Genomic DNA, 14,572 nt, shown 5'->3' with positions numbered 1-14,572 from the left:
GCTTTACTATTATTTTTCTGAACATGAAAAACAGCACCGGGCTACCCAGCAACTGAATTCACAACATGATGTTAGCTGCAGTAGCTTTATATCTTATCAAGTCATCCACCGGTTAGTTAGCAGTTAGCATGATGTTAGCTAATGTAACTGGATGCTCTTTCATGACAATAAAATGACAAAACACAAACATACGTGACTAAATGTACCGTGTATAAAACTTACATTCAACATTGTTCATGAATATTGTGTCTGTCTTACGTCGTCATATAGATTTTTATCAGCATTGGTGATGAACACAACAACTCCCACAATCCCACGCTATTTCATGCTGTATCTTTTGTTCTTGTTTACATTAAGAGAGAAAAATGACATAGTGTACCCAACACAGTTTATCGTTCTTCTTTTATGTATACAAAAGCCTCACTGGGTTGACTGTTTCCAGTCTTTAGGCTAAGCTACGCTAAGCTAACAGTCTCCTGGCTACATTAACTGCGCGCGCACACACACACACACACACACACACACACACACACACACACACACACACACACACACACACACACATCTTCCAAGATTTTAAAGCTTTCATTGAAGGTAAAGGTGAGAATATTTATACAAAATTATAATAAAATGTTTTAAAGCTACCACTTATCTTTCACTACCATAAAACCTTGAGTCAAATTGCTGCTATTTTTTACCACATTTAAATCAAGAGCCTTGAGTCAAAGTGCTTCGAAGTGAAGAAATAAGTGACATTACCAATTGTCCTTACATGTTTGGATGTTAATGATAAAAAATCTAAAAACCCTGCAGTCTTATTTATGATGTCAATTTACAAGAGTAACTGAAATATTGCAGAACCCTTTGATATTATATGTATACTACAACCTTACCAAATGAATGTTAAAGTTAAAAGCCTCTTGCCTTTACACAGATTAATAATAAATACTGCATTATCATGGTGCATGGGTATTAGATGGGTACTCCAGTGATTTAGAATTTTGAACATTAAAAAAATGTAATGAAATAAATTCAATGAGCCAGAGAAAAGCTCCTTTTCACCCAGAATATTTTCTCAGAATTGACACATTTTCACAGTCTGAGTAGCACTCCTCATGCACAGTAAACCAATGTTTTTGTGTAAAATGTGTCCCTTTAATTAGGGATGCTTTTGAAATGCTGCCATGCAGTATTTTGGGCCGTATCAGCCCACTACCATTTCCTTTGGGTTCATCAGTTCCCTGTTGCAATTCTCACTGAGTACTTTCATAAGTGTTAATTAATTGTTTTGCAAATGGGATCTGGCATACAGACAGAGCCCACACTGAAGCAGGTTGACATGATTGTCTGATTGTGTTAGTGTTCAGTCCCGATTTGAACAAGAGGAAGATGTTGTCGAGCAGCTGCGGGGCTTTTCGTATACCTGAATGTGATTGGCCTTATTGGAGGATATGCAGCCAATGAATTCGTTTTCTTTTCTCCACAATCCCACACTCTACAGGTCAAGAACGTTCAAATTACCCCTCTGCGCTGTTGTGTTTGACTGCTTTACATGAGTCACCAAGGCAACCAGTAAATGAAATCACTGAAGGATGGTTACTTTAATTCACAGGAGCTGCCTGCTAGTCTGGCATCCAGCCTCTGTTTAAAGCCTCTTGCACAGTGGGCATCCTGATGAAACTGCTGATAAGATTTCTATTTTAAAAAGCCCAACTTGCACGAGACACTGTGACAAGAGAGCCATGGTAATGTTGGTGCAAAGTGAGTCATGTGAGATCGTTTCAACAGATTTTATATCACTGACAAAAGTGTGGGAAAAAGAGAAGGAAAAGAGATGCTCACTGTTATTTGCTCAGCTTGCTGAGGCATGCAGGGAACTTAGCAGCTATGCATTGTGATTTCTTTGCAGCATTGTACAACAAAAACAGCACATTAGTGTGTTAATAGGCCAGAAGGACAACATTAAATCCCACTGTCAGTCATTGTGATTGTTCTTTAACCCACTCTGTGCTTCTAGTCAGCACTTTGGTACCTACGCGTGTCCTTCTAGCAGCACCTGAGCTGTGAGATTAGCCACGCTGATCATGTTGAGCTATTATCCAGGTCAAGGCATTACGACATGACAGGTGAATGACGCTATAGGAGAAAGAAAACAAACCGATGCAAGGGCAAAAATACCAAACAAGGTGATAACCGGGGAAGACTCAGTTGAAGAACAATCCAAACTAGCAACTTAGACGCACACACTCCATCACACTCTGTGAATTCTCAGCAGATAAAATGGCCTCCTCCTCTCTGTCCCACTCGTGTGTTTCCTTGCTAATTATTTAGCAATGAAGTGACTCAGTGAAATTGTAGAAGTCGGTTCACGGGTCGTCTGAATGTGTTTCTTCCTTCAGAAAAACAGGCTGAGACTGGCTCACTATCTCTCACAGCATCAGAAAATGCACCTGAGTCACACCCGAATGTAATCCACAGGGACTAATAAGAGCAAACAGCAGGACAGGGTGTGAGAGTTTGAGATTACACACAAAATCTTATTCACAGTAATGATGATAATGTTGTATTCAGTGACAGAATGGCACAGTAGAAAAATGCTCTCTTACAAGCACAACATTTAAACTGATGCATGAATGAAAGAAAAAAAATGCACGGAAGCATGTAATATAAATATAAATGCAGCACCATGACTTTACTTTAACACATGTTTTTGGATTATCAGTCCTAATGCTTACATATGTGGGCAGTGCACATGTAGGCAGAGTTTCAGTGTTGCAGATCATGGTCACATGGTTACATAACAGAGCCATCCTGCAGGAGTAAAGTGCAACAAATAGGACTTAAACAGAGGTTCTTTTATTTAATAATGTACACTTACGGATTTTTCAGTTGTAACAGACAAATAAATGTAAACATTCTAAAGGTTTTTAGGTAGTACTTTGTTTAATGTGGTTACAGAGCATCTAAAACCTATCCAGGTCTTCTACTCTGACTTCTCTATATGCAGTGTAAACTACAAACTCATCAAATGATCTGGACTCTAAAAAGTCATTCAAATGACCTTTAAGCCCACTACTTAATTAGCTGTAAGATTTTCAAATCAATCTTTGAAGTTGCCACCACTATTTTGATGGGTTGTGTTGATATAATGTTGGTAAATGCATCAACTTAATATAGTGTTTAGTTTAAATTCAAAGGTCTACTTTAGTTGATTTAAAACTAAATTCAAGTTGAGGTGGCTTAATGAAACTAGCATGGGAACTTATTTTTCTCCATTTTGAGTTCAGGATTTTTAACAGTAGGGTTAGTCATTTCATAATGCCACTGGAACCTCATTTCACAAACTCAGTGTAGTTTGTTAGTTGAACATAATTCAATTCGAATTTCTCAAAACTCAAAAAGACAGAAGCAAACTGTTGTGTTGTTGAGCTCAAATATTGTTTTTGGAGTGTATATGTAAAATCTTAATCAGCAAAATAGCTTCAATTTGTCGAACTAGTCTTTTTGGGTTTATGCATCCTTACGGTTCAGTGAATGCCCCTGTGAAGAGGAGGCTGTGGCACCAAGTTAAAAAACAAAATCTTATATTAAATATTTTATATGACGTGAGTAATTGATTTAAAAAAAATCCTCTATCCCCAAAGCTCTTGGCCAAACGGGTGACCCTTTCTTTACAGCTCCTGATTCGGATTTAACGGACGGTACCTGAAGGCAGCATTAGGCATCAGCCCTCTTGCGTCACGAGCACCTGCAGCGCGTCGGCCACGTCCAGGTAAGCCTCTTGTTGACCGTCTGTGGATGTAATTCCTGCGCGGACGGCGGGCTAGATGGGATGTTCTGCCTGCAGATGATTCCTTATGATGTATGATGGAGGAACACCGACGCGTCAGTGGCGCACGGCCTGCGTGGATCAGCTGGCCTCAGTGCGCACACTGACCCGCAAGCCTTCAGTCACCTGACCTGACCTTCTCCGTGGACCTGTGCCTCTACACTGCACTGCATATAAGCACTGATGTTTTTCGCAAGTCCCACAATCTGTCATTTAACATCCGTGAAACTAATGAAAAATTGGAGCTGGAGCGTGTGACTGACAGCCATCACACGGCGCTGTTTGTTGTTCATCCCAGATTTGGCTTCATATCTCATTACATACTTAAAGATCAAAATTGGACCCATATAGGAACAGAACCTGTCACAGTGCCATGCCTTGCTTCACTCAAATCGACGCCGATGGGTGCATCTCAAATTATATTAATTATAGGACTATGGCAGATTAGATTTCCCCAAGCAATTTAGCAGAAACTGTGTCGCTTAGCAACACCGTTCCCGTTAAAAGCTGTGCCGCTGGCAGATGATAAACATTAATCATTAATTAATATCATTCAAATAAAGATTTACTGAACATCTGCGTGCTTTCAGTCGCCGTGTCAGGAAACCAGAGACTCGGGCGCAGCAGAGCTCTGAGGGAAGCTTCTCCAGAGTTCCACATCAGTGCGCAGGTCAGAAGCTAATGCAGCGAAAATGACACCCGGTAACTCTGGAAAGGGTGACATATTGGAGGGCTGCTGTACCTACAGTACAATTGACGTGTTCACGTTATGAGCAAGCACATAAAGTCAGTCGCTCCACGGTGAGTGGTCACCTCAGAAAACCCCCTGCAGATTATTTTCCCTTAGCACAAGTTCTCCGACTGAACAGAGCAGCTGAAACTTTTTGACGGGAGCGACTCTTTCTGGCAAAGATATGTGCGGCAAACAGCTTTAAGAGAGCTCAGCAGAACCAGTTATGGTGATACAGATTAAAATAGGAACCATAGCAGATTGGATTATACTTAATACGCCATTTTATATCGTGTAACGTGTCACATTCTGGGCGCTGTGCCCTTGTTTATGAGGTGCGTCCGAATTACAATTAGCCCACATTTCACTGAGATTCCTTTGAAGCAGCCGTGCAGCTCTGTTGTTAGACCTAACCAGTGGGCCATATTAATCTGACCATCCGCGCTGTGTTCCGTGCCATCCTTTAGCGCTCCATGCCACCTCTCCAAATTACGCACAATGCACCAGTGCCAAATAACACACAGACAGAATTATGCACAAACGGTTCATGTCCAATCATTGCGGGTGATTTTATTAGAGGAACGGTGGCGGATGGATCCGCTGGATGTTCAGCTCGCGTGTCTTCTAGCAGTAGGTCAGATGGTGACACGCGCGGCGTCTCTGTGCCGTCGGTTCGTTTTAGTTTTCAGCTAAAGATGAGCACAGACTGGAATATAGAATGAAATATGAAAGAGAAGAAAAAACTTCCACGAGATACTTTGAATGCCGTGAACGCTCTCCTGCCGTGTGCGCGCACGGATGTCTCACTGCATGCGTCCATACGTGCTTTATCTGTTCAGCTTTAATGTCATTTTCCGGCACTGATGGTGACCGGACCGGGACACCGGCACCGGCACCGGCGAGCTGTGAGCTCCAAGTCCGGAGAGCAGTGCGCGAGGGGAGGGAATCCCTCCAGTGTCTGACGCTTCCTTTACCAAGGAAACCCACACGCGCTCTCTGACGCAACTGCCCATTTTAGGAAACATGCGTCAATGGACCGAAGCAAGTCAGGCAAATAGTGAACTCCACAGCAGGCGCTGACGTCCGTAACAGAAAATAAACCTTTAGAGACACATTTTCGCTACTTCTACTGTATCACAGCTTTGAGACTATGTTCCCAGTGTCCGCTGGGCGAAGGACGGTCACAGCGGATCTTTCTTTTTTCACTGCCTTATCCAGAAGCGACCCCTCCCTGGCTGAAGTTGCAACGCCCAGCGTGACGTAGTGTTTCGTTGGTGTTGAAAAGCCGTTGCACTTCTTCATAGTGCCATTGAAGTGAGTCATCTCTAGGAAGTGTGGTAAAAAGGAAAAGAAAAAAGTTAGAGCTGTTCTGTGAACAGCAGAGAGCTCAGAGTAGAGTAGTGGGCAAGGCTACGGAAAATATTCAGAGGACTAGACAGGCAATATAGGCTTTAAAGCGAATGTTAACCTGCGTGAGTCACTCTAACTACAGGTTGTCTCTACTGGATCTGACTGCTGAAGGTGTGCTACTGACCTTAAGTTGAAGTTTGCGCACCTGAGAGGATCTTTGACAGAGTAGTTCAGCTCTACCTGCGGCTCGATAATAATAAGCACAAAAAGAGATCGACTTTACAAGCAGGGCTAACACACAAGAAAAAAATCTATATATATTCTTACTGACAACAGGCTTTCTGTAAGATGTTTTAGGGAAGTTTAGAGGAGCAAATTGCACTTTGTTTTTGCCAAGTCTTCTGGATATCCAAAATTAACAACTTCTCCAGTCAGAGGATTTTTTTCTGTTGGTGCCTTTTTACTGCGGGGATTTTAAAAAAAAGTTTCAGAGCTCAACCAGTCTACTGAAATCTTCCTCTTTCCTGGATCATGTACCAGGACTACTCCGGGAACTACGACACCTCGTCCCGCGGCAGCAGCACCTCTCCGGCCCAGCCAGAGTCCTTCACAAGCGGCAGCAGCACGATCGGGAGTCCGATCTCTACCTCAAACTACCAGGTAACAGGAGGAAACGCTGAGCTCATGCAAACTGTTTATAGACGATAGCATAATATAGAAATGTCCTCAGCTGTTATGTGGTGGTCTTTCATCTGCACAAGCTTTTCGGATTTTCTTGCTGATTTGTATCACGGTGCCGAGCTTCCGCCCATTAATTGACTTTAAACCGAAATTCTCCTCGTCGCCTGGCAGAAAAAAAAAAAAAAAACTTGTATCCCCAATGACACAGATTGTATCTGTGACCCAACGGATAGCACGGGGTCTGTCCACAAGCATTTTGGACTGGCACTGTTTGAGCTCGGTCATTAGATGCATAGACGCAGACTGATGATACACTTTGATCAAATGGCAAATTTACGCAGCAGTCGGTGGGCGCAGTAAATGGCGAAGACGGTTGATTTTACGCCTTTAAATAAAAATTGTATTTGCTATCAGTCGCTATTATAAAACAAAACTTCTCCGGGTTGTCGCCTACAGGCTGCACTGACGTGCACGGTTGTTTGTGCACTGTTCGGAGCAGGAGAAATGCGTCAGATTTGAGCCTGTGATTTCCAGATGTTAAATTCAAATGCATTATTCCTTTCAAGTGCTCTCATCTTCTGCTACCCGTCGATGAAACTAACATTTTTGGGTTCTTTGCGCCTGTGGCATCGCGCTTTAGACGCATTTTACGCGCATGGACGATAAATCCCTTCAGAGCAAATACATAGCATACCCTGAGCTGTTTACACTTAGCACTGTCTGACAATAAACAGGGCAGAAATAAAAGCTTATTCTGGATTCAACAGGCATGTACTGCTCGATTCGCGCACAAACCCAAGGCTTAGGAGATGTCTGATTTGTGCTGAGCAGCCGGTGAGGTGTTCTGGACGCCTATGGAGGGCATGTCTTACCGCAGAATGTTCTACCCGTTCGGTTGAAGTCAGATATTTTCATTTCATTCGTATGTGGACTATTGCAGATAAATGTTCGTGGAGTCACTGCTTTAATTTGATCAGATGAGGCTCCGGTTGCACATGGCACATTGCGTACAGCGGGGAGCGCGCTCAGACCGGGAGCACAGAACATTCAAAAGCCTGTATTTCCTTACCGAGGAAAAGGCAATAATCAGTTTACTTCTAACCAAAAGATTCAGTTAAAACCTCAAACCTCACAGTCCATCTGGTCGATTTCATCAGAGGTTATACTTTTATACAATCTGTCCCAGATATAGGCTAGTGTGACAGTGTCATGTCATGACGCCGCCGTGCCAGCATATTCAAAAATAATAGGATATAAATCCGGGAATAGGCACGCTGTTTACCCACACCCTGTTCTTGCGTACAGTGCACTTCTGTGGAAAAGCTCACGCAACATTACGGTAATCGACTTTTGGCCCGTATCTCTCATTGCTCTGGTTCCCTGTAATCACACACTGGCTGCCTGTTTCCCATTACAGCGTGTTGGAACATGACCTCTCTGCTGCGTTTATTGACACATTCGAAAACAGGTCATTGTTTCTGTTTGCAATAAACCATTTTTTAAAAATTTTATTTTTGTCACATCAGAAGGTTTTTTTTTTAGGGCTTTCCACATTTAGTGTTATGATTCCAGTAATTGTTTATGTCCTTCGCACTCTTGTTTAAAATTTAATAAATACCTGTTTTTATGGGTATTTTAATGGTTCTTCTTAAAGCGGACTGGCCGAATTCCCGCACGCATAATTCTGGAGAACTTGTCTGCGTTGCTACAGCTGGCTGCTTCCCCCTTACTGGAACTGACCGTGTTTCACATATACTTAACAAATCCCATACACAATGACTCACCAGATAAACAAAGTTCCAATAGTCTGCCGGGATATCCGACGGAAAGTCGGGAATAACGGGGATATGGGGACGTGCGTAAATTACGCACAAAGGCATGCAGCTTTCGTGGACACCACAAACATGAAGCAACCACTGATCTGGCATCGGTTCTTATACTGATTGTCGTTATGCAAGCCCTGCTTAGTAATGTATATAAATTGTAGATAAACATATACATATTTGGTTATATGAGGATTTGAAAATGAGTGTGAGGGCTTCGTGCCAAAACTTGAGTGGTTTGGATACTTTACTATCCTGCATCACAGTATGTCTTGAGATGTACTCTAAAAGCAACAACTGCTTCATTATTTCTGTTACTTCTCACATTTTATTTACTAAAAAAATCTTGAAGGGACATTTAATTCATAAATAACCTTTAACATTTTAGCTTTGCAGTTTATACTTCTCCAATCCAGACGGGTAACAGTTCACCAGTGCAGTGTTTCATCTCATAGTTATTGTAGTAAAATGAGATGCACTGGACACCTTGGGCTTTCCCACATGATTCACAGCATGTGTCACTGTTCCACTCCAGGGGTTACATACACAGTGTTTTGCCTATGTGGATTGAATCATTACTATAAGCTTGAAATGTGGAAAATGTGTGAATTTGATAATGGTGGGTGGTGGTGTATGCGTCTGCAATTGTGCTGTCAGCAAAAATAGATAGAGACTAAGATGCTCATGGAAATATTTTGCATCATTTGGCACCATATAGATGTGCTCCTCCACATGCGGCTACATCCCCACTTTCCTGAAACTTTTTTTAATGTAATTTATCCTCTCTCATCAGCTTAATCTCATTCTTTGTTTTTCCAGAAGTACAGGGTTGACATGCCCGGTTCCAACAGTGCCTTCATCCCCACAATCAATGCAATCACGACCAGCCAAGACCTTCAGTGGATGGTGCAGCCCACTGTCATCACCTCCATGTCCAACCCTTACTCCCGCTCCCACCCATACGGCCATCACCTGACCAATGGGCCGGGGCTGCTGGGCCACAACACGCTGGCTCGGCCCGGGGTCATCCGCTCCATTGGAGACGCCAGGGGCCGACGCAAAAGGGATGAACAGGTGAGGGACCCAGGATTCTTACAAATGCACTGAGAACTAAACTTAACAATTGTTAGTTTTCATCAAGTAAAAAAAATGTTTGTTTGAGGTTGAAAGAGCTCATTATTGAGTTTATTTTGTCATGCCTATAAACTCTTTTTAGCATTTATATTCTGCTCACAGATAGTCAGCAGCACCCAGACCTTGTTTATGCTCTTAGCTTCATATCGATTGTGTGTGTCTGTCAAACAAGGTAGTTTACCTGCCATGTTCTTTCTTTACCTGCCCTCAGCTCACCCCAGAGGAAGAGGAGAAAAGGCGGGTGAGGCGTGAGAGGAATAAGTTAGCCGCGGCCAAATGCCGCAACCGCAGGCGGGAGCTCACCGAGATGCTGCAAGGGGTGAGTAAAAAACTGAAGTCAGCAGATCAGTATCAGGATCTTCATCTGGGCTCCTTTTTAATCACATAAAACGACCACAAGTCAGTGCAAGAGATGCACCATTTTGCTCCTCTTATGTAGCAGCCAGCTTTGACTGATAAACAACCATGATGCCTGTTTCTTTTCTTTTTTTTAAACTTTTATAGAAAATCCAAAAAAGCAACAAAAATGATTTTCAGACAGAGAGCACACAGTGCAGAGGAGAAAAAATAAGTCGCACTTGTTCAGAAGTCTGGCAGGAGTCCAGATTTTTGATGAGTGATTGAAGTCCACACCTAAATTTACAACCTCGCATTACTGGTTTGACTCTCGCTGTGTTTCTGAGTGCAAGGTCTGAGTGAAAAGATGACAGGCGATGAAAAGCTTTTTGTCTCAGGCAGCTGTAGACAGAGGTAGGGCTGTCTCGCGGCTCTGCCTGGCAGACAGTAACGGCTTCTAAATGGACTAATTAGCCGAATTACAGTGAGGTTGAGCCTGTCAGGCCTTAAAAAACCCCAGGAATGGAATTTGCTGTAGGCAGCTGTCTCCATGAATGCAGGACATTTTGTAAAAGGGGCAAATTGCTTGTCTCACAATTCCACACAGAGACATGCCGCATGCTCACACACACATATACAACCACACACCATAGCGAATGCTTCCAGGGGAAAATAACCCTTCCTTCTTCACACACCTGTTTATTAAAAAAAATCCAAATAAGGAAATGTTTCTTTCCAAGGAAATTAAGGTGTAATATTTGTACGGTGTGCTCTGCTTGAAAAGCTGATATCATTCATTTAAGTGCGCCTCCTCTCTTGGCTCCTTGTGTGCAACTTCCTCATACCTTTGCCCACGAGTCAAAGTTCTCAGACAGCATGTCAGCTTATCTCTATCTGCCTGGTGTCTACGGCTGGCGAGCGGCTTTGATGGGGTCTGTGTTTTCTGTGACGCATTAATGACACATTGTTGATGCAGATCTCATAACTCCGAGACACAAATAACACACAGTCATTATGTGACGCTCAAATTCAAGCAGAAGGCTTCAAGATTCCGTGTTGTTAGTCCAAATGGCTCATGACAAATTCCTGCTTTGGTATGTTGGTTGTACTTCAGGAAGTGAAGCAAACAAACAGTGCCCTCTTTTGGCATTTTAGAGAATCACTCCTACAGTCTCACTGCTTTTGTGCAGAAGAAATGTAAAATTCTGCCATAATCACAAGCATCCCAAGGCTTGGTTAGACTGGAAATTATTCTGTCACTAAATATTCTTTAAATTGGTGTTGCCACATGTTTTTACCGGGTAACGCCAATCATCTGAAAGCTCTGATTGTATGGTGGTTAAAATACTGATCACAAATTGCAACAACTCTTTTAAATGTCTGGTGTCCCATTTTTGCTTGCTATTCTCCTTGTTTTGTTATCTTGATATTGTCACTGTCAAATATAGGCAAAAAATGCTATTACTCTACATACAACATTTTATACTCAACCTCATTTTCTGCTTTTTTTTTATCAGGAGACAGAGAAGCTGGAGGAGGAGAAAGCAGACCTGCAGAAGGAGATCGAGAGCCTGCAGAAAGAGAAAGACAAGCTGGAGTTCATGCTGGTTGCCCACAATCCCGTGTGCAAGCTGCCTATGGAGGACCGCCACCAGCCGTCAGCGCACCAGCAGCAGCAGTGCGCTCCGCTCCCGCTGACCATGCGCCCCAACATGGGCACACGGGCTCAGATGAACCAGGTGGTGGTGAAGCAGGAGCCGGAGGACATGGAGGAGAATGTGGGCAAATCTCAGCGCTCCGTCATCAAGCCCATTTGCCTGGGTGGCAGCAGTGTAAGCGGTGGGATGTACTGCCCAGATGGAGACAGCCTGAACACACCGGTGGTGGCGGCGTCCACCCCGGCTGCCACGCCAAACGCTCCGAGCCTCATATTCACCTACCCCAACATGCTGGAGCCCGACAGCCCCTCGCCCTCCTCCGAGTCGTGCTCCAAGGCCCACCGGCGCAGCAGCAGCAGCGGCGACCAGTCCTCAGACTCCCTCAACTCACCAACGCTCCTGGCCCTCTGAGCGAGGCCTCGGCTCGGCGCGGCTGAGAAACAAACACTGTGGTTGACAGCGAACACGAGGATCAACTGCACCCCCCCCCCCCTCCCACACCTCCATCCCGACCTCCCCTTCCAGTGTCTTTAAAGACCCAAGAGCACATTTAAAAGTCCAGACCAAGCTGACCATGTGAGCCGTTTCCCTCTCCAGAGGGAGACCCACAAGGGCTACGCCGCGTGTTTCTTCTCGTTCTGCTTCAGTGTAAAAAATTTTTTATTTGTCAAAGTGTGTGCACCAAACCCCAGAGAGCGTCACCCCTTCGCCATTTCAACTCCAGAGTGTCAACTTGTTTACTGGGCAGACGACCCTGAAGAGAGACATGCCTGAATCTGGCTATTGTGAGTTGATGTGACTACAACCGGAGAGCGAGTTCTTAATATATTTTTTTGAAAAATGTTTAAAAAGCCATGCGGCCGACACTTGCACTCTGCCAAGACCAATCAATAAATAAATCACTAAACGAGGTCAGGATTCTACTGGAATTTGGAGGAGAGCAAGAGACAATGAGCAAAGACCTCCTCTCATCTTTTTTCCATTTAGATTTGTCCTTTCGTAACTTGGAACTTGATTCAGGATAGCTCCTAAGAGTGTGTACACATTTCTGATGTTATTTCCATCTCTTTAATTGTATTTATGGCCTGTGCTGATTAAATTTTACAGAGTGTTTTGTTGAGACACTGTCCTCTCCTTTAATCTGCCTGTAGAAAAGCAGCGTGGCCATCCGCAGGGTGACCGAAGCACTCCTCAGTGTTGCAAAGGATACGAGCCAACTTTCAATCAATGACTAGTTCCTTAATACTCTATACTTTCTATTTTGCCATAGTGGCTTGACTTTACAGTAGTATTGGTGTGCTTTTCCTCAGTGATTCTGTACCTGAACTTTACAACCTGTTTTTGACAAAGTGTATGTGATTTACATTGATGTCAGGGATATCTCTCATGTGTAGTAGAACCCCATCGTGAAGAGCGTTGCAGGACTGCTGGCTGTCGAACGGTCTAGCCGAAGTGTTGCAGAGGTGGTACTATATGTGGAGGGATGATAAACTTCATCGCCTCATTGTGTCACATCAAGAGAAATTTGTCTTTTCGCTCAGACATTTCAAAGAGATTGAACAAAACCCTCCTCGGCTGGATTCTGTACTTCTTTGTTTCCTCTAAACAAAGGTCTTACCTTTTTCAACACTGCCTCTCGGGGCAGGTCAGGTTTCAAAAAGCCAAAAAGGTTTGTATGACACATGTAATCCTGTAATTCGTCCGTCTTTGTCTCAAAGGAGGGATTTTGCTCAAATTTGAAAAAGCCACTGTGGTCTAGACTGTCGCCAGCTGCCAATGATGTCAACCCTGTTTATACTGTGTTTGTAAATCTGTCACTTTTAGTAAAGAAATGATGTTTAAATTCAACTCAGATGTGCTGATATATGGGTGTATGATCACATGCCAACATCAAGGTACTCAGTTAGAAGCCTACTGGAAGCCTTACTGGCTTAGAACAAGGGCCGGACACAGTTCACTTTTTGACAATAAGGAAGGGATAAGAAGACTCTCTCTACAGCTGGCCTGACATGAAAGAGAGAACACCTTGAGTTCTATAAAGAACGTCTTTGTCATTATTTTTACATGTGTGTATCTTCAAGGGATGAGGGTTTTGAATACCATGCACTGAGAAGGACAGAACAGTGATATCTGAGATTTTTTTTGTTTGTTTACTTCAGACATTCCTAATGAATATATTGTCAGGGGTTAAAGAAGGGTGTCATCTTTGCTCGGACCCTTTTTGTTATCAGAGGAATAAAAGTTATAGTTGGAAGACTTCTGTTGCGCTGGATGCAGAAAACAGATTTTGCAATTCAATACAAGCTGCTGCTACTTGTTTGGAAAGAACACGTCGGCTGTTTATATTTTGATGATGTTGGATTTAACGTCACTGTTATCATGGGATGTGACGGGAAAATCTTTAATCCTGTCTGACAACATTAAGAGGTGAAATGAGAACCAAAAACATTACTATGTCTGTATGTTGAAATATTCTGGAGCCCCTCGACACACATAGGAAAGCCATTGACTGTAGATCTTCTACTGTACATGTCATCTTCTGTCTGTCGCCTGTTTTCAACTACTATTACTTCTTTTCCAAATGCTTTAACTGTTTAAAATGATTCAAAATTAATAAAAACAGCAATATGTATAGCAGTGTTTGTTAATTTAAAAGAATAATAATAAAAAAAAAAATCATTTTCAACTTGGAATTGTCCCTTTTCTTCTTCATGGGAGTGCGTGTGCTTCAACTGAGAATTCAATCTGGTTAATATTCACTCTAGGAAAACTAACATAGGACTGTTTCACTCTATTGCTGACAGGCAAAAACAATTAAAAATATAGAGTAAAAAGAAAGATTTTAAAAAGGCAAGTGTACTCAGAGATATTTATATATTCAGCATATGCGTTGTTCAAAATAATTCCCATAGAAATTAAATTATTGTTTCCATCATGTTTTTTACACGTCAGTCCTCCAATGAGAACGCAGTCTGCTGTGCCAGAAAGCATCATAGGTGATATTAAAAAAAAACAAAAACAGAAGTAGTAT

The 14,572-nt window shown here is 42.8% G+C and overlaps 1 protein-coding gene across 3 annotated transcripts; it reads left to right on the top strand.

Annotated features, from left to right (window-relative positions):
- The first annotated feature begins 5,243 nt into the window (after window positions 1-5,243).
- On the top strand, window positions 5,244-14,227 carry fosl2 (FOS like 2, AP-1 transcription factor subunit). Of its 3 annotated transcripts, XM_051948307.1 has the most exons (5): window positions 5,251-5,873; window positions 6,450-6,569; window positions 9,233-9,487; window positions 9,759-9,866; window positions 11,401-14,227. In XM_051948307.1, the coding sequence occupies exons 3-5, from the start codon at window positions 9,248-9,250 to the stop codon at window positions 11,950-11,952; spliced, it is 900 nt and encodes a 299-aa protein (XP_051804267.1). In that variant the 5' UTR covers window positions 5,251-5,873; window positions 6,450-6,569; window positions 9,233-9,247; the 3' UTR covers window positions 11,953-14,227. The 3 variants fall into 3 exon arrangements, with proteins under 3 accessions (XP_022059415.2, XP_051804267.1, XP_022059414.2); XM_022203723.2 differs by having other exon boundaries at window positions 5,244-6,569; window positions 9,236-9,487; XM_022203722.2 differs by having other exon boundaries at window positions 5,251-6,569.
- The last annotated feature ends 345 nt before the right edge of the window (window positions 14,228-14,572 follow it).

Source organism: Acanthochromis polyacanthus, chromosome 1 (genome assembly GCF_021347895.1).
Source record: "Acanthochromis polyacanthus isolate Apoly-LR-REF ecotype Palm Island chromosome 1, KAUST_Apoly_ChrSc, whole genome shotgun sequence".
Taxonomy (NCBI): domain Eukaryota; kingdom Metazoa; phylum Chordata; class Actinopteri; family Pomacentridae; genus Acanthochromis; species Acanthochromis polyacanthus.
Note: the sequence above shows the minus strand (reverse complement) of the source record. Positions and strands in the feature narration are given on the sequence as shown.